Source organism: Arachis stenosperma, chromosome 8 (assembly GCF_014773155.1).
Source record: "Arachis stenosperma cultivar V10309 chromosome 8, arast.V10309.gnm1.PFL2, whole genome shotgun sequence".
Lineage (NCBI taxonomy): Eukaryota > Viridiplantae > Streptophyta > Magnoliopsida > Fabales > Fabaceae > Arachis > Arachis stenosperma.
This window is the reverse complement of record NC_080384.1, coordinates 2,847,172-2,874,877: the sequence shown is the minus strand read 5'-3', so window position 1 is coordinate 2,874,877 and position 27,706 is coordinate 2,847,172. Positions and strand designations below refer to the sequence as shown.

The window sequence follows — 27,706 nt, the reverse complement described above, 5'->3', positions numbered from 1 at the left end:
GAACAGTTTTGTTGGATTCAAACAATTTCGTGTCAACTGCATCACCACTAGAATTTCTAGTCGTATTAATTATCAACTAGAATAATGATTTTCTTTTTATCAAATTGAATAGATTGAGTATCTTAATCTCATACATGGTTCACCACCATGCATGATGAATCCCAACCGTGAAGATTATGAAACATAATTCATCAAATACGTGAAGGTTTGACAATGTTGAATGTGTCACATTATTCACTTTCTTTTGATTAACATAATTGGTTGATGAGTGCCTTGCGGGATTGACAACTTATCAATACTTAAGATTCCGGAATAAAAACATGGTGGTGGAAAAAAATTAATTAAGAAACCAAAGTGTCACTGTCGTCTATTGTCTTGTTTTCAAATATGTGTTAATTAAGAGTATATGCGAAACAAATTATGCTCTTCGATATCAAGCTAACAACTATCCATGGCGTGTGCCTTGTGGGAAACATAAAAAATCATTTTTTAATGGAAAAAAGTTGCATTTGATTTTTCATTAATTATTCTTTGATTGCTCTTATTCTCAAATTGAAGTTTTCTAATGAACATCTTATAGTTAATTATAATAGAATTTCACATCAAGCACTTTTGCCACAAATTTTATTTTATTAATTATATGTGACTGTTATACTGACGTGACGATGTTATGTATTAAAAGAATAAATAGGTTTCTAACAAAACACGCATTTTGCAATTACTCAAAACTACGTATTTTAGTGAAACTAATAGGACTTAGGAGGCATTCATTGGTACATATTAGGTATGTTCTCTTTTAAAAATAATACTAAATTTCAAGCTTAGGTGATAATTTATTTACAGTTGTTTTCAATCAATTGATTAGATAATTTCACAAATTTAACTAAATTATCACTTAACAGTTTTCGACTATCAATTTCAGGTAAAGAAAATTGCATGTTAGCATTTATCTAAGTTTTAATGTGAACAAACATCACATATGTTTGGTTTGGCAGTGATCATATAAGGCTGTTGCCCAAATTATACGATATTTATGCCTAACCACAAATCAGTAGTAATGGGCCATCCCACTCCAAAACAACTTGGACTTAAGAACATCCTTAAAATCTTAACACACATTGTTAACTAAAGGCCTAGGCCCAGCTTTATGTTAATAAACCACTTTGCACCCTACATTATATTACCTGATAATAATTTTTGAAAAAAAAATTAAATAAGTTCTTAACTTTTAAATTCGAAAACATATAATTTTTTAATTAATTAAAAATATAAAAAATATATTTTTTAAATATAAAATATTTTTAAATATAAAATATTTAAATTTTTTATTCAAAATATACAAAAATAAATTAATTTATTAAAAAAAATTAACTATATTACGTTCTGAAAAATAAAAAACATTTTTATAATTTTACTTAATCGATGATTTATTTACCTTTCAGATAAAAAAGATCGGAATCTATTTATCGTTTACTCTAATTTTTGGGCAAGGTTAGATTTGATTTGCGGGCATCTATGTTGGCACTTGGCAACTAATCTAATAGCACAACAACTACTAGAATAGATGAAATTCTTCATTAACCATCAAATCATATTGATGATGATGATGGATCCAAATCACAGTTCTGCACCATCACTAATTTATATCTTCACAAAAATCTTGTGTTTAGTAGTGCATGGTCAAAAAGGGAACACTACATACTATATCATGTTTATTCATAAAAAAATTCATTAACGAAATCATAGTAATACATGAAATGTGGATCAAGTGAGTTGTCATGTTGATGATGTTTATGCTTATTTGACCAAATAAACCAAACTCTTAAAAAAATGCATAAGAAAGATTTTTTGGCAATGTTCTGGGACATTTCATAGTGGACACGTGGCTTTTCTTACTTGGTCACACGTTGTTTTATTATTTGCTTTGGGTTTAGTTATAGTCGCTACATTGCCGTCGCCTTTTGTTTTTTGATTTGCCGTCCCTACAATGTTTTAAGTGCCCTTATCCACCCAACTCATGTCCTCTCCAAATTCAATTATAAATTTCATAATATTATTGCTGATTCATTGCTCAATTATACTTTATATATATAGTATGTAATATCTTTATTAAAAAAAAAAGTTATAATTCCAGTTCTATTACTATGATTTAAATTGTATATATGTTATGATGTGTGACATTGTTTTATGTTCATCACTTTGTTCAAACTTAGAACTTATCATAATCTAATGAAAGAACTATATCATGTTTCGTCATTAGAAGCTTTTTAAACCTTAGATAAAAATAAATAAATATATGCTACGATAACATAAAAGGATTTTTTATTTAAATAAATAAAATAAATGTAATAATTATCGAAATAAATAATTTAAAAAATATTTACCGATTTATATTTACCAGTCATGTCTTGTTTACACTGTAAACGAGAAAAAATTGCGTGCATCTCGTTTACAGTATAAACGAGATATGACACGTCAGCTGAAATATGGTTATCTCGTTTACACGGTAAATGAAATAGACCCTTATTTCGTTTACACGGTCGAACGGCGCCTATAAGTATAAGTCGTTTACAACCTGTTTTTGGACCTCATTTTGACTTAGTCAAACTCTTTCTCCCCTCTTTTTACCCTTTCCAACCATATTTGAGACCGATACAGTGATGGCACGCCAGGCGGGAAACGACGGAGACATTAATAAACTAAACGAGACGTCGCATTACGCCAGAGTGACTGACTTCGGGGTTAGTTGCATTCTGTTCGGTTAATCTAAGTATATGGACATTGTTAGGGTAGTCTCGTAATGACAAGTACTGAGTAAAATGCTAACTAGGAATTGGACTGTATGATGAATTTAGAACAATATTTGCTTGTGTAAAATTGGAATGACTCAATTAAGATTTGCTTACCGACATAAGTAATTTAAAGACATTTGTAGAGTAGAGACATGGTAGAATGTTCTTAAGTAGTAGTAGTAGTACTTTGTTCTTATGTAGAGTACACAAATTTATTATTATCTCTTTATAGGTTAATTTTTTTTTTCATTCCGCAGAGGCCTCTTCTTCTACTGTTCCGACGAGTCAGCCATACCTTTCCTCCACCGGACGCTATCGTTCCGTATCTGACTGAGGCCGGATTCGGCGACACAGTGCCCCTCAGGGACTTCACATTTGACAATTCCCTGATTTTGGCACTCGTAGAGCGATGGCGTTCGGAGACACACACGTTTCATCTCCCGTGGGGTGAGATCACTATCACGCTGCAGGACGTGACGTACCACCTAAGCCTACGCGCACACGGGAACCCCGTTGGGGGGTGCCTTCGTGACTTTGGTAGGTGGTACGGCACGGAGACGTGGGCCATGGTGGAGCAGCTGCTTAGTGCCAGGGCTCCGGTAGTGGCACAGCAGGCTGCGCAGAGGAAGGAGTCGTTCACGCTGAAGCTGGTTTGGTTGCGTGATCGTGTCCGTCAAATGCCTCCGACCGATGATTCTGAGACCCTCTAATAGTATGCCCGATGCTATATTATGTTATTGATCGAGGGTATTTATTGACAGACAAGTCCAACAACCTGGTGCACGTACGGTGGCTACCGCTTCTCCGAGACTTCGCGGAGTGTAAGGCATTATCTTGGGGCTCTGCTGTGCTGGCCTGGACTTACCAGTCACTCTGTTTGGCGGTATAGCGGGGCGTCATGGACATCGTCGGTTGCACTCCGCTTTTGATGAGTTAGATTTATCAGAGGTTTTCTCAGTGGTGTCCACCAGATAGAGGAGTCTACCAGTATCCGCTAGCTGCAAGGTAACCAAATATTACTTTTTCATTTCGCGTTAAACATTGTTGTTAATTCGTATGGTTTGTTACTTAATGAATCGTATATATCTCTGTTACCGGGTGCCCTTCAACACTGCATTGATGCACTCGGACAGATTTGTCGTCATGTGACCAAACCGACGCCCGCTGTCGCAATGTTGTAGCCAAATCTCCTTCCTGAAATGACCAGCCCAGTCAACCATTGCTGGGGAGACTCCTCTCAACGCATCCATGTACCACTCGTAACCGGCCTTGCTTGGACTATAAGCAGCGTTAATGAGGTATCTCTTACCCTCGGCTGACTTGAACCGAGTCATGAAATTCACAGCCATGTGTCTTATGCAGTAAGCATGGTAGGCTCTTGGGGGATGCCAAACACTGTCATCAGAGCTAAGCGCGGTCTTGATAGCCTGAGATCTGTCGGAGATAACCAGCAGGCCGTCTTGTGGGGTGACGTGGCGTCTTAGATTAGTTAGGAAGAACGACCATGACTCGGTGCTCTCGGACTCCACATTGGCAAAAGCAATAGGCAGGATTTTGCTATTCCCATCTTGCGCCACCGCAATAAGCAACACACCACCATACCTGCCATACAGACGCGTACCATCTACAGAGACAAAGGGCTTGCAATGCTTGAAGGCCTCGACACATGATGGGAAAGACCAAAATACCTTGTCGAACATACTGCAGTCACGTACCAGGAGGTGTCCATCGTAGAACGGTTTGACGCGTAGGTCACAAATGGTACCAGGAAAATAACTCTGTAGTGCCTGAAATAACTTCGGAACCTTATTGTACGACTCTTCCTAATCCCCATAGATTTGTGCAATTGTCTTCTTCTTGGCCATCCACACCTTTCTGTAGGATAGTTTGAAGTGATAGCTTGCTTGGACCACACCTTGCAAAACCGGAATGCTTACAGAGGTTGGACTGAATCAACGAAAAGATGATCCTACAGATCAGACTGCTGTCTAACTGATGATGGTCTTGAGACATGGTGGGTGCTAGACAACTATGCACTCCACCCACCCTCCGAACCTCCCAGAACACAACAAAACAGGATTGCTTCAACCATGTTGTACACCTACTTAGTATATCGTATAGAAGTAATGAAAAGCACAAGTAAACTTAAGCTTACCAGTATCCGAGATTCTGCCGAAGGGCCACACGGAGGCTCCATTGACACCCATTATCAGCTTGACGGCACTGCACATGGTACTTTAATCGGTCCGATTCGATCACCCGGTACTCCACACTCCTCCGAATATTGTAGTTCTTCACACCCTGAAGCATTGCCTCTCGGCTTCTAAACTTGTGGCCGACCCGAAACTCTACACTATTGTCTAGGTTGTAATCCTCTTCACCCGTGTCAAGAAATGGAGTCCTCTCATGTATGACGTCCAGATCCAGACTGTGATAGTGAGACGGAACTGCCGAAAGCGTCGGTATTGGAAGAGGTGGAGGTAGGACATGGCGGGTTACGGTCTAAACAGGTGTCTGCAGAACACACTCATCCTCATCCCCATTATTGGACAAGTCGTTGTCACCACTGTCCGCCACGTAATCCTTGTCCGGCTCCTCCTCGTCCTCCTCTGCCTCATCCACTGGAACGGCGACATGAATGGGCGGTGGTGCGAGGGGTCAGTCGTCCTGCACATAGGTCGAGTGTACGGAAGGATCACCGCCACTGTGTCCTACCTCTACAGAAAGCTCCATTACTTGCTACACCATGATCCTCCCATCGATGTCAAACATCATTCGCACATGCTCATCCCCTAAAAAAAGTCGGAATAGTCGAAACCGAAAGACTCCGTTACCCATGGGTGCCAGCATCCTATACGTCACCCTTCCGATTTTCCTCGCTTTTGTACCACCGAGCTTGCTCAATATCAAACTCCTCAAATCGGACAACGTCTCTACACACTGTGTGCGAAACAATATCAGATCCTCACACTCAAATGTCACCCCGTTGTCGCCGTTTCTTATACGACAGTTAGGATAAACAAGTACAACTATGTATAGACTATTACTGGCCATTAATGCCTTGTATTTGTGAGAAATATGAGACACAAAAAGAATAGAAAAAGTTTGTAAAAAATACTAAGGATTACACATCCTTTTATAGCTGGTGGAATTCTACTCCATGTATCTCGTTGACACTGTAAACTAGATGAACATTGCATATATCTCATTTACACTGTATAAACGAAATATAAATAAAAAACATAAATTGATAAATATTTTTTAAATTATTTATTTCGATAATTATTATATTTATTTTATTTATTTAAATAAAAAATCGTAACATAAAAGCTACATTAACATGTAACAACCATAAAAGAATATACTAATAAAACACATGAGAGGACATTTGTATTATTGATGTAGTATTATTGTGTGATAAAAGCAACATTTAAGAGATCAAATCGAAACCGAAATGTTAATAAATTCTCCTTCTTCACAAAGTCAAGTGACCTTTCCATCCTACTCAACAATAGTATATTCAATCAAGAACTCCTCTTTTCGTGGCACATGATTGTTCACATCTTCAATTGTAAATTCTCTTATATATTTACAACATAATTATAGAGTATACAACACTAACAAAACCTTATTCAATTAGAGAAAATCGCTTAAACAATGCTATTATATTCTATTATATATCATATTTATCTTATATATAATTTTTTCAATTTTTTCTGTAACTTTTGACATTTGTCCTTTTTTCTCTAGGTCTTTTACTGTTTATTGGTTTTTTTTTACACATTCAAATTCAAATTTTTTTGAACAATAAGTAATATTGTAATTTTTTTTCTTATATTCCTGTTTTTTATTCTGCAATTGTTATAGATAAATATTGAGCTTAATTAAATAAAAACAAACTAATAATTAGCTAACATTAATTTTAAAGGGCAATTTACGCTTATAAATTGTTTGAGCTCCAATATTACGCAAATACATTGTTTCAGTTTTATATACGCAAATGCGTTGTTTCACTATTTTATGTAAATTGCTACTGGCAGTAGCGGTTTACAGGTGTGCATAAACCGCTACAACCAGCCGCAGTTTATGTGTGTGAGTGTGTGAGTGTAAACTGCTGCTGGCAGCAGCGGTTTACGTGTGTGTGAGTGTAAACCGCTATAGGCTATAGCGGTTTACGTGTAGTGTAGTGTGCTGCCTATATAGTCAAATTATACAAAATTAAATAAAAATTAACTAAGTTCCATACAAAACTAAGTTCCATACAAAAGAACATGTATTAATAGAAATAATTAAAAATTTTATATGAATAATGAGTACTAAAAATTCCGATACAAAAATATAACAATATGCATTAGAGAATGTAAAAAAAATTCTAAAAAAACATATTACTATGAACAAACAAAATAAATGTAAAATTGATTAAAAAAATCAAAACTTATAAAAACTGATAATTATTCTTGATTTTTTTATTACAAATAAAATTGAATGGCAAAATTAGCAAAAAAATAATATTTTTTAAAATTATTTTTCATTTTAATAATTGAACAGAGCGTAAAAACTACACTTAGTTATTTCCAGTGAACAAGAGTTAAAACATAGAAGTCATGTTTGTCTTTAAAGAAAAAAAAAAATAGACAAACAAAAAATTCTGATATTTAACAAGAAAAGTCTAATTAAAAAGATGTTGTAGCGAGTACAATACATAAGCCTATATTAAAATCCACGATTATAAAAATAAGTTAAAATATAAATATAAAATATATATTAAAAATAATTAAATAATATATATTTATATATAAATATATAATAATTTATTTTAGTATATAAATAATATTTTTAATCAAACATATACAAAATAAAAAGATACGTGAGTACATAAAAATAGGGAGATATAGTTCAGTTAAAGAGTAAATTACACCAAAAACAAGAACAAAAAATACTGTTTTAATATATTATGTGTATAATACAGATATAGTTCAGTTAGAGAGTAAATTACACAAAAAACAAGAACAAAAAATACTGTTTTAATATATTATGTGTATAATACACCTATATATCTCCCTATTTTTATGTACTCGCGTATCTTTTTATTTTGTATATGTTTGATTAAAAATATTATTTATATACTAAAATAAATTATTAAAATAAATTATTATATATTTATATATAAATATATATTATTTAATTATTTTTAATATATATTTTATATTTATATTTTAACTTATTTTTATAATCGTGGATTTTAATATAGGCTTATGTATTGTACTGGCTGCAACATATTTTTAATTAGACTTTTCTTGTTAAATATCAGAATTTTTTGTTTGTCTGTTTTTTTTTCTTTAAAGACAAACATGACTTCTATGTTTTAACTCTTGTTCACTGGAAATAACTAAGTGTAGTTTTTACGCTCTGTTCAATTATTAAAATGAAAAAAAATTTAAAAAAATATTATTTTTTTGCTAATTTTGCCATTCGATTTTATTTGTAATAAAAAAATCAAGAATAATTATCAGTTTTTATAAGTTTTGATTTTTTTAATCAATTTTACATTTATTTTGTTTGTTCATAGTAATATGTTTTTTTAGAATTTTTTTTTACATTCTCTAATGCATATTGTTATATTTTTGTATCGGAATTTTTAGTACTCATTATTCATATAAAATTTTTAATTATTTCTATTAATACATGTTCTTTTGTATGGAACTTAGTTTTGTATGGAACTTAGTTAATTTTTATTTAATTTTGTATAATTTGACTATATAGGCATCACACTACACACGTAAACCGCTATAGCCTATAGCGGTTTACACTCACACACACGTAAACCGCTGCTGCCAGCAGCAGTTTACACTCACACACACGCACATAAACCGCTGCTGCCAGCAGCGGTTTACACTCACACACTCACACACATAAACCGCGGCTGGTTGTAGCGGTTTATGCACACCTGTAAACCGCTACTTCCAGTAGCGGTTTACATAAAATAGTGAAACAACGCATTTGCGTATATAAAACTGAAACAATGTATTTGCCTAATATTGGGGCTCAAACAATTTATAAGCGTAAATTGCCCTAATTTTTATTTAATTTTGTATAATTTGACTATATAGGCAGCACACTACACGTAAACCGCTATAGCCTATAGCGGTTTACACTCACACACACGTAAACCGCTGCTGCCAGCAGCAGTTTACACTCACACACACGCACGTAAACCGCTGCTGCCAGCAGCGGTTTACACTCACACACTCACACACATAAACCGCGGCTGGTTGTAGCGGTTTATGCACACCTGTAAACCGCTACTTCCAGTAGCGGTTTACATAAAATAGTGAAACAACGCATTTGCGTATATAAAACTGAAACAATGTATTTGCGTAATATTGGGGCTCAAACAATTTATAAGCGTAAATTGCCCTAATTTTTATTTAATTTTGTATAATTTGACTATATAGGCAGCACACTACACGTAAACCGCTATAGCCTATAGCGGTTTACACTCACACACACGTAAACCCCCGCTGCCAGCAGCAGTTTACACTCACACACACGCACGTAAACCGCTGCTGCCAGCAGCGGTTTACACTCACACACTCACACACATAAACCGCGGCTGGTTGTAGCGGTTTATGCACACCTGTAAACCGCTACTGCCAGTAGCGGTTTACATAAAATAGTGAAACAACGCATTTGCGTATATAAAACTGAAACAATGTATTTGCGTAATATTGGGGCTCAAACAATTTATAAGCGTAAATTGCCCAATTTTAAATGTATAATGATTTTTTTTTGAAAAAAAATATAATAGTATTTACTTGTATTGTTTTTTTATGATATTTTCTAATTCTACTATGAAATTTAAAATTTTAATACTTATTAGATAAGACTTGTGACTAGAAGATAATCTTTTACTTGAATTAGATTTGAGAAAAAAAAATCTAATTAACTAAATACTAGGATTCAAGAGTTTGTAAACTAGAAACACAAGTTACAACTTACAAATACACAGCCCAAAAGTAAGGGTGTTTATGGATCGGATCATATTCACATATTTGGATAAATATTCGCATCTGATTCAAAAATTGTGGATATGATCTGATCCGCAGATTGATCAGATCGGATATCCGCACCTTTTGCGGATCGGATCGCGGATATCTGCTCTACATCCGTATATCCGATCCGCCGATCTACAGATCCGCACAATAATAATTAAAATATATATATATATATATATATATATGTTTAGTGTTATATTTATTTGTTTGTATGTTTTAGTTAGTAATTATTATTCATATATTGTATTATTTTATTTTTGTTATTTAGAAAAAATTTGATTAAAAATATTTTAAAAATAAATAAGTTTAAAAGTGTGAAAGAAATATTTTTATTGAATTTTTTTCATAGAAATATGATTAAAAAGAGAAAGTTCAATTATGTGAATATATCCGATATCTAATATGTGTGTATCGGATCGGATCCAACACAAAAAAACATGGATATCATATCCGATCCGATCTGATAGAAATTGTGTGGATCGGATCGAATTTTCGGCCATATTCGATCCGATCCACATACACCCCAACCCAAAAGTGAATACGAAAATAATAAAGAAGAAATTAATTATTAATTAATTATCCGGATAATAATTTCCAATGAATGATGAACCCAATATGAATAAAAGGAAAGCTATCATTCATAGTCCCACGAGTTCAGAAACTATAGCACAAGGAGCTTATAATATAAATAAATAAATAAATAATAAAAATTGGCATTCCTATTAATGATTCAGCGTTCATTCACCATTTTCCATTTTCCAGTTTCCATCAGCACGTTCCCTCTAAGAAGAATCCCCAAAAGCTGGTCAACATACTTCGTCGTCTTCTTCACTTGGAAGCTTAGAGAGCGATGACGACGTACGGAACCATCCCAACCTCCTCTTCTCCCTCCTCAAATCTGGAGTTCCTCTCACGCGCCAAGCAGCGGATCAAGGAAGGTCTAGGCACGCGCCGCCCATGGAAGCTCATGTTCAACCTCCACTCTTTCGGTCTCCCATCTGGATTCTCAGACGCGCTCTCGCGCGTGCGCACCAACATCGCTTACTTCCAGATGAACTACGCCATCGTCGTGCTCCTTGTTCTCTTCCTCAGCCTCCTATGGCACCCGATCTCGCTCATCGTCTTCGTCGTTCTCATGGCCGCGTGGCTCTTCCTCTACTTCCTCCGCGACGAGCCACTCACGATCTTTGGCCGCCTCATCAGTGACCGCGTCATCCTCATCGTCATGTCAGTGCTCACCGTCGTGCTCTTGCTGCTCACCGGTGCCACCGCAAACATACTCATCGCGCTCCTCGTCGGTGTGGTTCTGGTGGTGGTGCACGCCGCGCTGCGCCGGACGGATGACTTGTTCTTTGATGAGGAGGAGGCTGCTGGATTGGTACAACACCACCACCATCATCACCCTGGTGTTGCTTCTTCCTCTTGAATTTCATTCTTCTAAGTTGTGATTATGATCAAGAGATTCATATTATTTCTAATCTTTGTTCTTTTTGTTGTTGGTTATTGTTCACGTTGTGGTGGTAACTTGGTGTTGATGTTTTCAATTTTCAACCATCATTTTGTAATTTGGTTTATTGTTAGCGAAAATTTTTAGATTTTTTATATTTTTCAAAATGTTCCTCTTTTTTCCCCCTTCAGATTTATGTTTGAATTTTCTTTTTTTTAATTTTCCTCTTTAGGGGGTTTGTGAAGAAAGTTGCAATAATGCTTGGAGAACTATGTTCAGCTTTCATTTATTTTATTTTATATTGAAGTTTACTGCAAGATATGAAGTATGAACTAAATTTAATTCTCTGTTGCGGGTGGGTTTTGGTTTGGAGGTGGTAGTTGAGATAAAAATAAATAAATTAATTAAAAAATAATTCAACGAGAGAAACAACAGGGGTCCCTTTAAATAAAATTGACACAAAGTAGCAATGATAAAAGTATTCATATGTGATGTTTGGTTGGATTTCATCTCCAAAAAATCATACCTAATTAATTATTTTGCTCAAATCGGTATTTTTTTGGAAGGTAATAGATAACCAATATTTTTCTTTTCTCGAAGTTTCCTTCAACGTTGTTTGTGTATTGCAATTTAAACAGCCATAACCTTAGATCTACGAGTAGCTCCATTGAAGGAGGATCAACGACCAAGTCAAAACCCTGTTTTATCCTTGTGTGATGTTTCAATTATCATCAAAATGCAGCATGAGTCCAAATTCTAAAACTGGGCAGGTGATTGAAACAAAGCTTTATAAATATCTACAAAAGTTCCAAAACATAGTGCCTGTTTTTCCTCCAATTACTTCGTTTTCTTATCCCGGAGGCTAGTAAGACATTTACGTAAAGGAACATGCCAAAACATCTCCCCCAAATCCGTGTAGTTAGACGCATTGAAGATATGAATAAAATCAGGGTGCCAAGTTTGGTCTCAAATCCAAACACCAACATCTGTAGTCTGATCTTGACATGGCATATAGTTCATCTGGTGTGAGGTTGCTTACTTTCTCAGATTGCCAACAATCAGACTCGCCTATGTTGTTATTGGAAGTCAATGTTCCATAGCCTTCCTCCTTATGAATTTGACCCCGGATTCTCTTATATAGTCTCATCACAGAGATACAGTCTTCATATGGGTCATGAGCGCCGCTTTGGATATCATAACTGTAAAAGCCAAAGGCCCGTTACATGAGACAGCTTAAAAACTGCATAGGATCTGCAATTACTAGCTAATGATGATATTGTGTCAACATAAAACTATATAGTCATTCCAAGAATCTATCATGTTTAACCTAGAGCAACCAAATTCAAGCGCAATGTAAATGCAAGATTTTAAAAAACAGAAAGCAAAATGCGGAAAAAGAGACAATTAAGGCTGAAAGAAACTCAAGGAAAAAGTTAACTTGCCCTAGATATGTTCGGGTAAGATACTTGAGCGAATGGCTAACCAAGTTTGTCTTCATCAATGGTCGATACTTTGCAGTGTCCCTTCATCACAAAATATAGGCATAGGCATAAAGTGAGATCAAGCATCTCAAAAAAAAAAAAAAAAAAACTGCTGCCAAACTAAAAATATCCATTCAAAGAATGAAAATATTTAATCAACCTAGCATAATTCAATGTAAAATATATATCCAAGCAAATGAATAGGATGGAACATACAAAAATAAACCTCTTTTTCTTTTTTTTTTTTTTGGGAGGGAGAGGGGGCGGACGGGGGTGCGAAGACAGGAATTTCCATCAATTATTTCATTCATCAGAGAACAAGCCTATTATAATAAGGTATGATATTTGGAATGAACTAGCACAACATAAATTTCACTCTACAAAGACCTACCTCAGCAAGTGTTTGGGATAATTCAATTTCAAGCAATCAAAATCATGTTCTAAGTCATGCCCCACCAGAAGCCTGGCCTTCCCCCCATCTAGAACTTTGCCAGTGGATTCTCCGTTATATAGAATTTGCAATACCTTTTCCTGAACCTCCTTCAGTGGCATAGCATTTCTAAGATTCTCTTCGGTCAACCCAGTTATATCATATCTGAAAATGTCAAGTGAAGTCAACCCGAATGCTCTTGGATCATTTTTCCACCTTTCTCTTGGATAGAACAGGAAAAATACCGTACAAGTTTAATGTACCTGTAGTTAGTAACAGGGATTATTGGCTGTACATATGTGTGGAAGATTAAATTCTCATCTTCATCAACCAAGCATACTCTAGCACAAATTTCCAGCGATCCATCACTCCCGCCACCAACCATTTCACAATCCATTGCAATTGCTCTAGGACGTCCACCAGCACCATTTTCATCACAGGAATCTAGATTGTCAATTTGGGAGCTTATATAGGGCATTGCATCGGTTCCCTGGAAAACAGCTTCATACCAAATATAAACATCCACACAAAAACATAAAATAGAAGACAAAGCGCATGGGTTGCTAGCAGGTTTTCTTTAGCAGGTCTTGGTTAAAGTACAGATAACACATTTTATTTGATATAGGTGCTTTATGCTGCCAACGATCAACTTACCATAGGAGCAGGGGAAGATAAGCGGCATGTTTCTAAATGCTCCCTGAGAGATACGGCACTATCAAATAGTGACAAGCAAAGTTGACAACCTTGTTGAGAGAAAATTGTTGAACAAAGTCCTTTTGGCAATGGACCTACAAAATAAAGACGCGAAGGGGAATAAAAAACTAAAAGCGGGGAGTAAGATCACAAAAGATTTGAACTTGCAATGGATTCGGAAACTAACCGGTAAGATGCTCCCTGAGAGACTCAAAAGATTTGCAATGCTTTTGACAAACCCCACATCTCGGCTGATGAAGAGAGTGGTAAGATATTTTCATGTGCTCAATAAGATGCTCCTTTTTCTTGTATTGCTTATAGCATGCCGAGCATTTGTGTCTGTAATTGAATGAATTACGCATTCTTTAAACAATTTAAGATGATGCCACATGCTCTAACATACATAACCCTCCTCTAGTCTCTTGGCATATAGAAGATCCTATCATCCATTCACTTTTGAATTTATAAGCACCCAGCACAAAGCATGCTTTAGAATTATATTAGAATTCTAACATAGAATACATTATGTTAATCTAACTTAACTTTCAGTAGTAAGGGGCAGATTATTCTAGAAGCTACTATAGGCAACCTAAACAAGCTGAAAAAATGAATGGAATATTCCTGCTAGCTAGCTACCTAATATTTTTACTAACAAAGAAGCGATCGTGATTATGGTAGTTTACATTTAATTAAGTATTTAAATAATCGAAAACACGCACACATGCATACACATAGAACAGAATGAAATGATTGAAAGAATAAAAACGTTTTTAAGTGTTTAACCTTTTGGGTGGGTTTTCAGTTTCAGGAGGGTCAGCTTCGGAGTCCATTGAGTCTGAGCAAAATATTACCGTATTCTGGAAATGAAATGAAGAAGAGGGAGTGGCGAATCAAATGAGGTTGAAGAAGATTCACAGCGAACCCTAACCCAACGGAGTACGAAGATTCACTGCGTCATGCCGTCACAGTTTCTTAATTTCTTTTCTCCCTTTGTTTTTTGTTGACTCTTTTTTTTTTTTTTTTCTCTCCTTTTCTTTGGTGTGGAGAAAAAGTTAATTAACTCCTTTTGACTTACTGTCTAATATATATATATAAATATATATATATTTGATATATGTAATATATAAAAAATTTAAAAACTTTTATCCCAATATTTTTTTATGATATTTTTAAAATAAATTTTTAAAATACATTTTAGCAAAACTAAAATTTATAACTAATTAAGTAGGCAACGGATTCCTTGCTCCATATTTTATGTGGGAGTATCATTAACCCACTTCAAAATAATTATAAATTGAACCCCGTTTTTTTTTTTGAAAAAACTAAAAATTAGAAATTGACCTCTGTATTTATTAAGTTTTACACTCTTCCCTTTTTAATTTTGATCACAAATTCAACGTTGTAAACCATTTGCTCTGATAGGGTTTTGCCCTCTTTCAATAGTGATTGACATGGTCTCTTCCTCTTCCTCTGCCGTCTCTCTCATCCGCTCATCTTCGCCATGTAACCCGCTTCTGCAGCTGCCTCGCAACTTGCTTCCGCTTCTACTGCGCCGCGCAACCCACTTCCCCGCCGTCGCGCAACCCGCTTCCCCGCCGCCGCACAACCCGCTTCCCCAGCTTTCTATCAGGTAACATTTTCACCCTATCTCTTGTATATATATATTTTCTTACTTCTTTCCAAACTCAGATTCTATTTAGTTTATTTTGTTTTATTGCTTTTTCTATGGTAAGTTTTTGGTAAATTTAAATTAAGTTTAATTTCTATTTGTGTTTGATATATGTTAAAGGAAACTTTGTTTCAATTGTTTATCAGTGATTCTATTTTTCTGGTTCATATGTGTTGTTTCTTCTTATTTATTGGTAACAACCTTAATTTGATTGATTCTGTATGTGCATATTAAATTTGATTTCTTACTAGCTAGCTAGCTTGCTATAGTGATATGACATTATTATTATGCACAGCTTCGTATTTAGGGCTTAAAGAGTTTTTACCACCATATTTGGATCCAAATCTCACAAATCAAGAACTCATCACAGGAGTCAACTTTGTCTCTGATGGTTCTGGTTATGACACACTTACACCAACTCCTCAGTGTATCTATAACACTACTCTCTTTCTTTATCTACATCTTATTTATCACATGCATGAAATGGTTATAATTTCTTTTTTTTTCCTCAAATATATGTTTCATGCCTAGCTTTAATTTGTCAATTTGGTTAAAAATATTTTTGTACAAAATTACTTACCTAAATCCTCTTTATGTATAGATATAGATGGATAGAAGTATTAAGTATACATAGATTGGTTAATTTTCTGAATTTGCATTGGTCTCTCTATTAATTGCAGAATGTAATTTCAATTCGAAAACAGTTGGAACATTTAAAAGAATACAAAAATAGGTTGGAGAGGATTCTTGGTAAACAGAAGATCATATGAAGAATGCTATATTTTTCAGAAGTGCAGGGACAAATGACTTTGTTATTAATTATTTTACATTGCCAATACGAAGAAAGACAGAGGATAAGTTATTGTTTGGAACGGTGTAGAATTGAAGGAAGTAATTGGTATCCAGAGGAAGAGAAAGAAGAGGACATAGGATAAGTTATTGTTTTGCAGCATGAAGCAGCAGCTACCTGGCGTTGATGCTAAATTGCAGAAGATTACAGAGAAGATAAGAGAAGAGAAGAGAAGAGAAGCATTTCTGCTAGGGTTTTTCATTCAATTTCATTCAGCGCCATTCTCTCATCCTCTTCCTCTACTGTATCTCTTGTTCGCCAATCCTCGCCGCCACATCACGCTTCAGACGACGCCGCAACCTGCTTCCACCGCCGCCGCGCAAGACGCTGCCTCAACGCTTGGAGGTTAGTTAATCATTATGCCTTTTCAATTCATCATTTCGTATGTTTTTTCTTTTTGGGTGATAATAGTGATGATATTGCTGTGCTACTCAGTAGTTAGGAGGAATGTTATTGCCATGAAAATGAAACAAAATTGAGTGTAAAGGCCAATCAAATCTGAACTTTGAGCATAAGGGGATCAAATCCTTGTTGAACCATTCCCTTTTCAACGTCAAAACCTCAACTAGCAAAGTAGATGACTGAATCAAAGAATTTTACCTTTATAACAATAATGATTTCATGTCTATATAAATTTGTTTCCAGTAAAGTTATAATTAAATTCTTGTGCAGATGTGTGAATGTGATTCCATACAAAATAATAATTTTTCTTTGTATAATTATGGCCTCATGTCCATTTTAACCCCCTTCTTGGCTTTTTGCACTTTGCTATTCCTTTTTTCTTGCCTTTATTGCAAGTCCATAACCATATGATATGATATGAATGTCATTTGATAATGACTTGGATGATCACATGAACATTGAAGATGACTCACTAGTAAGTATTTTTACCAATGAGTTAAGACAAAGTCTTAATTGCTGCCTATTAGCTAGTACTATTGATATTATATTGCTTATATTGTAGGTATATGATGAGAATGCTTCGTACAGTAGCAATGAAGTGGTGTAATATGGTATAGTATTTTGGTTTAAGGTTGTGGAATCCTTTATTTCTGGTTTAAGATGCTAGTTAGGAATATTTCATGTAGATTTATTTACAAAGGCCATGTGAAATGCGAGATTTAACTTGAGCATTAGACCATACATTAGGTTCCAAAAATTGACTCCCATAGAATTCATTGTAAACATTTTCTCCCTTCCCCCTTTCCTTTTTAAATCCTGTTGTAATTTCAATTAAAATTATTCAATATGATATGGTTAATTTTGATCTTACCTGTAATTGTGTGACAGTTCTGATCTGAAATTAGCAATAGCCTTGCAACAACAGGATATCACTACATTCCAAATATGTATAAGCCACTGCCTTTTCACTTTCATCTTTCTTTCTGGTTAATTTTTATGAATCTAAGATGAGTTTGTGTTGTGAAATTGGATTCTGAGTTTTCAGATTCTAAGTTTTCAGATGGCTTTAAGATCAAGGAATGCAGGACTGTCTACTAACAGCAATAACGCAGAATGGATTGAACCATGATCTTTAGGGCAATTGCTTTTAATGCTATATCCTTCGGTGTGTCTTGTTGGATTTATCTTAAACTAGGCTAATATCTTTGGTCCTATATGAAGTATTTGGTCAAGAAAACTACTCTTACCAACATTTTTAATTCTCCCAGTTGCCCTTACTAACATTCATCTTTCACGTTCATGTCATTTGGAGTTGGTTTTTACTTTTTACCATTAAAAAAGGAAACCGGCATTCCTTCTGAAACCATCTACACTCACATTTTCAACGTCTCTTTCCTAACTTTTTTTTGTATGGAATTTCTAAAAAATATTTTTAGGTGAGTACTATTGTTACTTTTAGAACACTAAAATAAATATAATACAGATCCTAGACATGGAGTGCTTATCAGTTTCTAGTATTGAGTGGTGTTTGCATCTCCCTGATTATTATCAGTGCTGTTTTAATTCATCATATTCTATGTGTAATCGATGTGGTGGTGAATTAAATTGACTTTCAGCAAGGAAAGATTCGGACTGCGTCAAGCAGAGACTTGATGGTCAGAGAACCGGGATAAGGTATACAAAAGGTACAATGTTCATAGTAGTGCAGTCAAGTCTTCCAACCAAGCAGGGGCACCGCATAGGACAGAAGGTGCTGGTTCTATTGAGGGACACCGCACAAGGATTCTGTTTAAGAGCAAACTATAAAAAATATTGGTTTTATTTTATAGTGTTAGTTTGAATCACACTTTTGTTTCTTATAAAGGTTGATAATGCTCCCGTGAATCGCACTCTTCTGTCTATCATTTAATTATTTTTCCTTTATAATATCCCATTTTTGTATGGAGGGAGGAGGATCCGACTTGGAAGTGACATGGAAGCATTTTTTATATTCTTTCTTTTGCTTCTTTTCTTTTAACTTTTTCTAATCCAAATATGTATAGCAAGAGCCATTTTACTGCGTGATAAGAGCTAAACACGAGCTCATCTCTCTTTTTTGGTTTTCAATAATTTTTGGTTCTCTCTTTTTTCGGTGCCTATCAAGAAAGATTGTTTCTCGATTGCAAAAATGTAAATATATTAGTTTTAAAAATATTAAAATTTAAAATTTTATTTAAAAATGAAGAAGATAAATTTAAAATTTTAAGAGTAAAATTTTACTTCGGTCTTTAACCATTTACGGGACATAGTGTAATTAGTGAATAGATCATTATTATCTAAATTTTAAATAATTTTGTACTTATAGTTGTAAAATATATATTAATACAGTTTATTTTTTTACTTTAAAAAGATGAGTTCATTATAAAAATAATTTAAAAAAATAAGGTAAATAAAACTGTATGATTTTTAGTTTTATCCAAAATTATAAGTAAGTTTTTAATAGGATAATGTAAAAGTGATACACAATGAGAGAGATAAAAAATAATCATACAAATAATTGATCTATCTTAAGTTATATAATACAATATACTTCATACAAATAATCATATAAAACTACAGAATACAACATCAATCATAAAATAAAATAACACAATTATTATTCACTGGAGGGAGGAGGAAGAGGCAAGACTTTTTTAGAAATATTCTAATATTGCATCACTGTCGTGCACATATCATAGCATATTGGTCTATGCTGCAAGGATTCGCAAAGTCTTTGGATAACAGCTTATATGCACTCTGGTTGTAATATTTAAGACAGAATTCATCATTGTTGACATTGAGCCTACAATCATCCATTTTCCTTTAAAAGAAAATAGAACTGAAGTATAATCTAGCCCGTAGGTACATTCATAGAACTGAAGTATATCTCATGAAAAGTAAGAAAAGTAAGAATAATAGAAAAGACTCGAAGAAAAGTATATCTCATGAAAAGTAAGAAAAGGCTCAAAGTGGTCGCAGCCTCGCAGGAATAATCTAAGCCCGTAGGTACATTCATAGGTTGAGGGATACGTTGCCTACAATCAAATCATAACCAAACTTAGTATAAAAAAGGCTCAAAGTTTGACAATAATGTCAATTTGCTTATATAACTGGAATATACAAGTATCAATATATAGGAAGCAAATTTTATCATATGTGCTGATAAGTTGTCCTTGTGAGTTTCTGCGGCCTTTCTCAACTCTGCAATGTTAATGTTACCCTTGGGGTTGCTGCACATCATAGTTTCCTAATGCACATCATACGTTTGATGCTTTAATTCTAGTTATGCAATTGCCTAAGACAGCTGCATGAAATGAACCATTAGTTGACACTCATTCCTTTTGATATCATCTTTGAACTTTCTACTATTAAGCATTACTTCATACAGACTAATTTATAATAATAGAACAGAAGTAAGCATTATGCCATTCTAATCACTTTACTCTATCTAAAGTACAAAAACCACCAACCAGGAGACAATGATATCATATTTGATCTACTTTCTGAGAAGAAACTAATGCCATCTCAACAGATTTATTATGACAGCAAAATTAACACAGACTGAAATTCGAGACAGAGCAGATGGTGAGAATTTAATTACCTTTGATTTTTGAGTAATGTTCAATGACATCATCAACAAGACCATCAAAACTAGGGATATAGCCATGGAGGCCTTGTGAAAGGCCAAATCCAGGATAATCCATAGCAAAGACCCCGTATCCAGCTAATGCTATCTTCCTAGCTATGCCTGAAAATAATCCCATGACACGTTTGAGTTGCTAATTCACAACATTACTGCTCTAGTTAATTGCAGATACATGTTACTAATACCAGGAACATGCCTTCAAAGAAAAAAGTGCAGATGTCTCCATATCCATCACAGAAAAACACTGTTGCTTTTGGCTTGGATGCCTCAGGAAGCCAACTCTTACAGAATATTTCAATGCCCCTTGATTTCACCTCGTATGACTGTTACATTGCATATCAGATAACCATCAATCATCTGATGACAATAACTAACTTCGTAGAATCTGCAATCTTCTGCAATTTAGCATCAACGCCAGGTAGCTGCTGCTTCATGCTGCAAAACAATAACTTACCCTCTGTCCTCTTCTTTCTCTTCCTCTGGATACCAATTACTTCCTTCAATTCTACACCGTTCCAAACAATAACTTATCCTCTTTCTTTCTTCGTATTGGCAATGTAAAATAATTAATAACAAAGTCATTTGTCCCTGCACTTCTGAAAAATATAGCGTTCTTCATATGATCTTCTGTTTACCAAGAATCCTCTCCAACCTATTTTTGTATTCTTTTAAATGTTCCAACTGTTTTCGAATTGAAATTACATTCTGCAATTAATAGAGAGACCAATGCAAATTCAGAAAAATTAACCAATCTATGTATACTTAATTCTTCTATCCATCTATATCTATACATAAAAAGGATTTAGGTAAGTAATTTTGTACAAAAATATTTTTAACCAAATTGACAAATTAAAGCTAGGCATGAAACATATATTTGAGGGAAAAAAAAAAGAAATTATAACCATTTCAGGCATGTGATAAATAAGATGTAGATAAAGAAAGAGAGTAGTGTTATAGATACACTGAGAGTTGGTGTAAGTGTGCATAACCAGAACCATCAGAGGCAAAGTTGACTCCTGTGATGAGTTCTTGATTTGTGAGATTTGGATCCAAATATGGTGGTAAAAACTCTTTAAGCCCTAAATACGAAGCTGTGCATAATAATAATGTCATATCACTATAGCAAGCTAGCTAGCTAGTAAGAAATCAAATTTAATATGCACATACAGAATCAATCAAATTAAGGTTGTTACCAATAAATAAGAAGAAACAACACATATGAACCAGAAAAATAGAATCACTGATAAACAATTGAAACAAAGTTTCCTTTAACATATATCAAACACAAATTGAAATTAAACTTCATTCAAATTTACCAAAAACTTACCATAGAAAAAGCAATAAAACAAAATAAACTAAATAGAATCTGAGTTTGGAAAGAAGTAAGAAAATATATATATACAAGAGATAGGGTGAAAATGTTACCTGATAGAAAGCTGGGGAAGCGGGTTGTGCGGCGGCGGGGAAGCGGGTTGCGCGACGGCGGGGAAGTGGGTTGCGCGGCGCAGTAGAAGCGGAAGCAAGTTGCGAGGCAGCTGCAGAAGCGGGTTACATGGCGAAGATGAGCGGATGAGAGAGACGGCAGAGGAAGAGGAAGAGACCATGTCAATCACTATTGAAAGAGGGCAAAACCCTATCAGAGCAAATGGTTTACAATGTTGAATTTGTGATCAAAATTAAAAAGGGAAGAGTGTAAAACTTAATAAATACAGAGGTCAATTTCTAATTTTTAGTTTTTTCAAAAAAAAAAAACGGGGTTCAATTTATAATTATTTTGAAGTGGGTTAATGATACTCCCACATAAAATATGGAGCAAGAAATCCGTTGCCTCATTAAATACATAACTTTTTAGTAACAATAAGTTTTCTTAAGATTAAAATATATTTTATCTCACTTTAATTATATGTATTTTTTTCAATAGAAATAATCATATGTATCTTTTAGGAACAAATAAGTATCATAAACTTTTTAGAAATTAAACTAATATTATGTGTATCTTTTTTAAAGGTTAACTTAACATGACAAGTTTTTCTCAAGATTAAACTAATCTTTTGTGTTTTTTTTTTTTTTTTTTGAGAGATCAAACTGAAAACGGCTAATTTACTCTTTAAACAATTAAACCATTAGGCAATTGATGTAACATACACCACACATCTAAAGACATTTCACATTCTCACTGTAAAATTGGAAGACATTGTAACTGTACCTGAAAAAGCACAAAAGGCTGCTTCTACTTATTGGACACTATCCTAGTTTCTACTATACTGTACAGATCAGAATACAAGTACAAAATTACATGACATTCATAAAATAAGAAAATATATCATCTTTATGTGGTGGTGGGATTGGTAGCTGTAATGTAATTTGTGTCCATGATCATGTCACCCTCCAGTATTCTGAGCACCTAATACAAACAAAAAACACAAACAAGAGTTAGGATTACAGCATGTAGCTGATTAAATGAAAGTAAAACTTGCTTAGAAACATGATAGTTTTGTTCACCTGTGACATGCGTGGTCTGGAATAAGGATCTCTCCTCATGCATAATGAAGCTGCATGAAGCATGCAATTGACCTCATTTTCTGCATAGTTATTTCCCAACCTTGGATCAATTAGTTCCTCAATTGCATATTCTGCTAGCAATGGCCGTGCCTTCATAATACAAATTTCATATTAACACTAATACTCTTGAAATGATGAAAAGATTATATACATAATATAAAGTGACTATTCACATGCAGTTGTCTTCAAATAAACATAATAGGTAAGAAACGTTAGATGATTTGACATATTTAACTAAACTAAGCTCTTAACAATTATCTTTGCATAAGGACAACTGCACGTGAATTTTCACCAATATATTAATAGTCCTCCCTTAACTCACCCATTCAGTAAGACATTGCTGCCCCTTCGGCCTGCTAAGATCGACAGCTTTTCGTCCGGTAACAAGCTCCACCAATACCACCCCAAAGGAGTAAACATCAGCCTTTTCTGTTATTTGGCCGCTTTGAGCATATTCAGGAGCCAAATACCTAAAAACAGAACAGAATATCAACAAATTAGAGCATAGTTAGTTGCATGTTTGTTATATTACAATGACAAGTTAGATGATGAAAAACTATTACCCAAATGTTCCAATCACTCTAGTTTCAACACCAGTGTCTCTATGTTGCTGCCACCTTGCTAGCCCAAAATCACCAACCTTGCATTGCACAATTCAACACAATGTTATCATGAAAAAAGAAACTGCATAGGATGATGTACTAAAGTTCTTCCTTTTCACCTACCAGTGGCTCAAAATCATGGGTGATAAGAATGTTATTCGGCCGCATGTCACGGTGGATAATGCAGCCTACTCTGCACTCCTCATGAAGATATCTCAAGCCTCTAGCAGCTCCCACGGCAATTCTTTGACGTGCTGACCATTCTAATGGTTCCTGTTTTTTCCCTGAAAAAATGTCAGTTTACAATTATATGAACTTAGCATCTAGAATTACTTCAATAAGTTCAATCCAACTCAAAAGTTAGAAGCAGAAGCAAGTAAAATTACCATATAAGTGAGTGTCCAGAGATCCATTACATATGTACTCATAAACCAGCAACCTTCTCTTATTCTCAATACAGAATCCAATGAGCATTACAACGTTTCGATGCTGAGCACAGCTGAGGACTTCAACCTCTGAGCAAAATTCAACATCACCCTGAGAACTAGCCAGTTTATGCTGCTTCACAGCAATGACTTGTCCATCAGGTAAGGCCCCTCTGTGAACAGAGCCAAATCCCCCTTCTGCCAAGAAATTAGCTTGAGAGAATCCACTCGTAGCGAGTTCCAACTCGGCATAGCTGAACCACCTTGGAGGTTTCCCAAAAACAGGAGCCTTGTGTTGACATATTGAACACAATGGAGGTGGACCAGGTGGAGCATTTCTTGATAATGTTATTGCTTCTCTTACATTTCCACTCAAATCCAACTCACTCATATGGCTTGAGATCTCCATTTCAGCTTCTCTTTCTAGCCTTGAGAACTTTTCCATCAAAGCTCTAGCTGTGGATGTTTGATTCTTGCTATGGCATCCTTCTTCTCTGCATTGAGATGATTGTTTGCATAAAAGTAAATCTTTGATCCATGGTTGGAATCTCAAGGTTGCTGAGGATAGGGACAACTTTTCGCTATCCGAGTCTGAACTAGCATCAACTTCTTCATTTTGTTTAATAGTTTCCTCTTTCTTTGACTCACCATTATTCATCTCAGAAACAAAGAATGGTGAAGTTCCAGGATCAGAGCTTGAAACAGATGAAGTAACGGCTTCAGTCGCGGTAGAAGGAGTCCCTACATCTGGACTACTAGTTGGGGTGACAACTGCTCCTTTTATGGAACTCAAAGAATCATTCTTATTCTTGGCTTGTCTTCCAAGCTTCCCATCTTGCTTGGAATGTAATGGAGCTGCTTCTTCAAGATCCTTCTTTTGTGATCCAATCAAATTCAACCGGAGCACTTTCGCTTGGGATTGTTTCATAACAACAATGTTGCAATGCAGCTCTTCCATACACTGCTTTTCTTCTTGTTTTAGCTGCCTGCAAAGAAAGCACAACCAAAATAAATACCAAAAGCAAAAAACTATCACCTCAGATCAATAAAATTGTAAATTAAACCAGGAATTGAGAATTCATCAATTTTGTTATCACTAATTACTTGTCTAATACAACCCAATTGGCTTGGGCCTTTCTAGCTTCTGCAGCCACTGCTCCACAAGGTGATCCAGAAACAATTTTAATCTTGACATTTATCTGTTGAACAAGGAAAAAAGTTTTAACATAATGATACTGAAACAGCAAGAAAGATGAACCTAACAATACATACATCAAAGGATTCTAACCTTATTTGGATCATAGATGTCATGGAGCTGAAGAATCATCTGAGAGAAAGAATCAGTAATCTCACTCTTCTGCTCTGAACTAGTTGGTGAATGAGATTTCTTCTGGGTGTTGGCACAGTCACCAGCAAACCTTGGAAAACCCCATAATCTTCTTCCTGCATATTTGCACAAAAATTCAGGTAAAAGATACCAAACAAAATAGTTATGTTTCAAAATTCTCAATTGACAACAATAACAACTTGAATGCTAGAACCTGTGAGTGCCACATAGGACAGCATCTAAACTATTCAGTACTTTGTAAAAGAGATGTATTATCTGACAAAAAGGAAAGAAAGCACAGAAACAATGAGCATATGGAAGCAAATAGAAGGTTTACCAAAACTTTGTGAAGAAGGCACAACCACTATTAGTGTAATGCAATCCCCAGGTTGAACAACATGAGTCAGAGACCAAACAAGTGCTGTCTTTGGAATTTCCTTTGATGCCTTAACAGCAACAATAACCTTCTCAGCACCATCTGAACCTTTTTCTTCCTTCCCTCGCTTATGCTGTTCTCGACTCATCACCACCACCACCACCACCAACAATCCCACAAAAGCTATAACAGGTTTCAGTGAATAACCATCAAAGACATGTATTTGTATATCCTAAACAAGAAGTTGGAGAAGCATATCAGAAGAACATGATCAAAGTTACTCCTTTGGCCCCACCCCACCTTTTCAATCATCAAGCAATAGCAGAGAAACCAGTAATAAGACCCTTTTAATCAAATGCAAACAACCCCTCTTTTTAACTTCCTCATGAACTTGCTTTTTCTTCACTCAAGAACAAGATGGTTTCCGCATGTAGCTAGGTTCCCAGAATAGTATCAAATCCGTGAAGAATCCATGTGACCCTTTTGGCTCAGAAAGCAACATGCTGCATTCCCCAGCTCACAGTGCAATGTAGATTTCAAGTGTGAGAAAAAAGAAATCCATGAAGATTGAAAAGCACTGCTCACTGAACCAAAGAACATGCCTTTTCAGTTTTGCATTGGCTTTGCCTTTGAGCCTTCAAATCAACCTCCAAGTCAAAACATGGATCCAACTAGCTGGATTTACTGTTGACATGACCTTAGAGGAACCCCTCTACACCAAAAGAAACAGTAACCATGAGTTTCAATTGCCACTGATATGACTTAAGATAAAGGTTATTTTAGCTCTCTGAGCCACTCAAAGTTCAGTACTAGTTTTTTCACTCTGCACAGTCCCAAATGTCATTTCAATTAAAAAGTAGAAAAACAGTGATTTGGATGAATGAAGAAAAAGAAGAAATCCAAAACAATGTGAGAGACAAGCCACAAGAAAGAACTGGTAACTGACATCTTGTTGGTTTAGAAGATACAGAAACATAATTTGGCAACTATCAAACAAAGCAGAGAAAAAAGACACTAGGGATGAGATCCAAACCTTTCTTTATCTCTATTATCATATATTGTTTTTCTATCATTCTACTCTATTGGACATTGAACATTAAGCTAAAAAATAAGAATATAAAACAAAGATATCAACATATCATACACTTTTCTGTTTAATATTATTGTAGTAAACAAAATGAAAACCCTGTAGAGTCAAGCTCGTAACAGTTCTTCGTTGGGAATAACAAAACTTTATTTGATTAAAAAAGAAAAATAGAATAACAAGAAAAAATATCCCCAAAAACCAAGCATTGTGAACATATGCATGAAAACTAAGACCTTCAATGAGCTCAAGGGGTTGTCTTGTCAAACACCCTCTTTTTTTCTTATGGTTCATTCAACTTTAAACTTGCAAAAGCTCAAAGCTTTAACGTAAATGCATTTGCTTACTTTGCTACACTTGCACTTCCAGCATCATCATTTGGGTAGTATTAACGCCATGGCACAGAATGAAAGGAAAAAGAAAATGATGAAAAGGGGTTGTCAAAACCAAAACCAAGCATAACGGAATGGACCACCATGAAAAGAAATGAGACAAAGTTTGGAACTTTTAACAACCCAAGTAGCCCAATCCTCAATGCAAGGAGAGAAAAGAGAGGAGAGTTCTTTTCTTTTGTGACATGTGACTATGTGAGTAGTAAACAATGGAGATAGAGACATATAGAGAAGTGAAGAGAACACAGATAAAGATATTAAGATTTTTTTTTTCTTAAGAATAATTGCAAATTTAGGATGAAACTGAAAGTCTGAAACACAATGGTGTTCCAATTCTGCAAAGGTTCATACATGTGACATCATGTTACTTGGGAGGCAGATAAGTAAGAAAGTGAATCAGATTTTGTGCAGAGCCTAACGCTATAAATTGGCCTCAACCATAGAGCTATCTAACA

General features: G+C 34.9%; 4 protein-coding genes and 1 long non-coding RNA gene across 26 annotated transcripts; 2 read left to right on the top strand and 3 right to left on the bottom strand.

The window, feature by feature from the left end:
* Nucleotides 1-10,501: 10,501 nt before the first annotated feature.
* On the top strand, nt 10,502-11,582 carry LOC130944667 (PRA1 family protein F3-like). Its single transcript, XM_057873103.1, has one exon. It carries the CDS (start codon nt 10,698-10,700, stop codon nt 11,271-11,273), a length of 576 nt encoding a protein of 191 aa, XP_057729086.1. The 5' UTR covers nt 10,502-10,697; the 3' UTR covers nt 11,274-11,582.
* Nucleotides 11,583-11,641: 59 nt separating this feature from the next.
* Nucleotides 11,642-14,922, bottom strand: LOC130944666 (uncharacterized). Its single transcript, XM_057873102.1, has 7 exons — nt 14,682-14,922; nt 14,086-14,237; nt 13,860-13,993; nt 13,469-13,695; nt 13,167-13,370; nt 12,737-12,817; nt 11,642-12,493 (listed from the first exon to the last, which is right to left on the bottom strand). The coding sequence occupies exons 1-7, from the start codon at nt 14,726-14,728 to the stop codon at nt 12,241-12,243; spliced, it is 1,098 nt and encodes a 365-aa protein (XP_057729085.1). The 5' UTR covers nt 14,729-14,922; the 3' UTR covers nt 11,642-12,240.
* Nucleotides 14,923-15,283: 361 nt separating this feature from the next.
* Nucleotides 15,284-18,945, top strand: LOC130944934 (uncharacterized). 19 transcript variants are annotated; one of them, XR_009072185.1, is made up of 6 exons: nt 15,284-15,528; nt 16,248-16,762; nt 17,382-17,450; nt 17,708-17,766; nt 17,865-17,984; nt 18,436-18,939. XR_009072185.1 is itself a non-coding variant. In XM_057873533.1 (3 exons), the coding sequence occupies exons 2-3, from the start codon at nt 16,519-16,521 to the stop codon at nt 18,657-18,659; spliced, it is 468 nt and encodes a 155-aa protein (XP_057729516.1). In that variant the 5' UTR covers nt 15,284-15,528; nt 16,272-16,518; the 3' UTR covers nt 18,660-18,942. The 19 variants fall into 19 exon arrangements, 1 of the variants encoding a protein (XP_057729516.1); XR_009072184.1 differs by having other exon boundaries at nt 17,382-17,430; nt 18,436-18,938; XR_009072178.1 differs by having other exon boundaries at nt 17,382-17,430; nt 17,865-18,940.
* Nucleotides 18,946-19,418: 473 nt separating this feature from the next.
* LOC130943340 (uncharacterized) lies at nt 19,419-22,144 on the bottom strand. Of its 3 annotated transcripts, none has more exons than XR_009071782.1 (5): nt 21,909-22,144; nt 20,938-21,188; nt 20,669-20,806; nt 20,439-20,585; nt 19,419-20,141 (listed from the first exon to the last, which is right to left on the bottom strand). It is a non-coding gene; the product is annotated as an uncharacterized LOC130943340 (long non-coding RNA). The 3 variants fall into 3 exon arrangements; XR_009071781.1 differs by having other exon boundaries at nt 19,420-19,872; nt 19,959-20,141; nt 20,669-21,188; XR_009071780.1 differs by having other exon boundaries at nt 19,420-20,141; nt 20,669-21,188.
* A 540-nt stretch (nt 22,145-22,684) lies between these two features.
* On the bottom strand, nt 22,685-27,296 carry LOC130946510 (inactive protein kinase SELMODRAFT_444075-like). Of its 2 annotated transcripts, XM_057875274.1 has the most exons (10): nt 27,207-27,296; nt 25,737-26,487; nt 25,361-25,515; nt 25,177-25,271; nt 24,034-25,058; nt 23,771-23,931; nt 23,609-23,685; nt 23,368-23,515; nt 22,986-23,135; nt 22,685-22,887 (listed from the first exon to the last, which is right to left on the bottom strand). In XM_057875274.1, exons 2-10 carry the CDS (start codon nt 25,921-25,923, stop codon nt 22,813-22,815), a joined length of 2,073 nt encoding a protein of 690 aa, XP_057731257.1. In that variant the 5' UTR covers nt 25,924-26,487; nt 27,207-27,296; the 3' UTR covers nt 22,685-22,812. The 2 variants fall into 2 exon arrangements, with proteins under 2 accessions (XP_057731257.1, XP_057731258.1); XM_057875275.1 differs by lacking the exon at nt 27,207-27,296 and having other exon boundaries at nt 25,737-26,490.
* Nucleotides 27,297-27,706: the final 410 nt, after the last annotated feature.

Excerpts from the sequence above, each read along its gene's own strand:
- LOC130946510 (XM_057875274.1), bottom strand. The coding sequence starts at position 25,923 with ATGAGTCGAGAACAGCATAAGCGAGGGAAGGAAGAAAAAGGTTCAGAT. Across the intron at positions 25,272-25,360 it reads ACATCTATGATCCAAATAAG|ATAAATGTCAAGATTAAAAT; the intron begins GTTAGAATCCTT and ends CTTGTTCAACAG. Across the intron at positions 23,516-23,608 it reads AGAGTGATTGGAACATTTGG|GTATTTGGCTCCTGAATATG; the intron begins GTAATAGTTTTT and ends TTCTGTTTTTAG.
- LOC130944666 (XM_057873102.1), bottom strand. The coding sequence starts at position 14,728 with ATGGACTCCGAAGCTGACCCTCCTGAAACTGAAAACCCACCCAAAAG. Across the intron at positions 13,696-13,859 it reads TATCTTCCCCTGCTCCTATG|GGAACCGATGCAATGCCCTA; the intron begins GTAAGTTGATCG and ends GCTGTTTTCCAG. Across the intron at positions 12,494-12,736 it reads CTTACCCGAACATATCTAGG|TTATGATATCCAAAGCGGCG; the intron begins GCAAGTTAACTT and ends TGGCTTTTACAG.
- LOC130944667 (XM_057873103.1), top strand. The coding sequence starts at position 10,698 with ATGACGACGTACGGAACCATCCCAACCTCCTCTTCTCCCTCCTCAAAT.
- LOC130944934 (XM_057873533.1), top strand. The coding sequence starts at position 16,519 with ATGAAGCAGCAGCTACCTGGCGTTGATGCTAAATTGCAGAAGATTACA. Across the intron at positions 16,763-18,435 it reads CGCTGCCTCAACGCTTGGAG|CAAGGAAAGATTCGGACTGC; the intron begins GTTAGTTAATCA and ends ATTGACTTTCAG.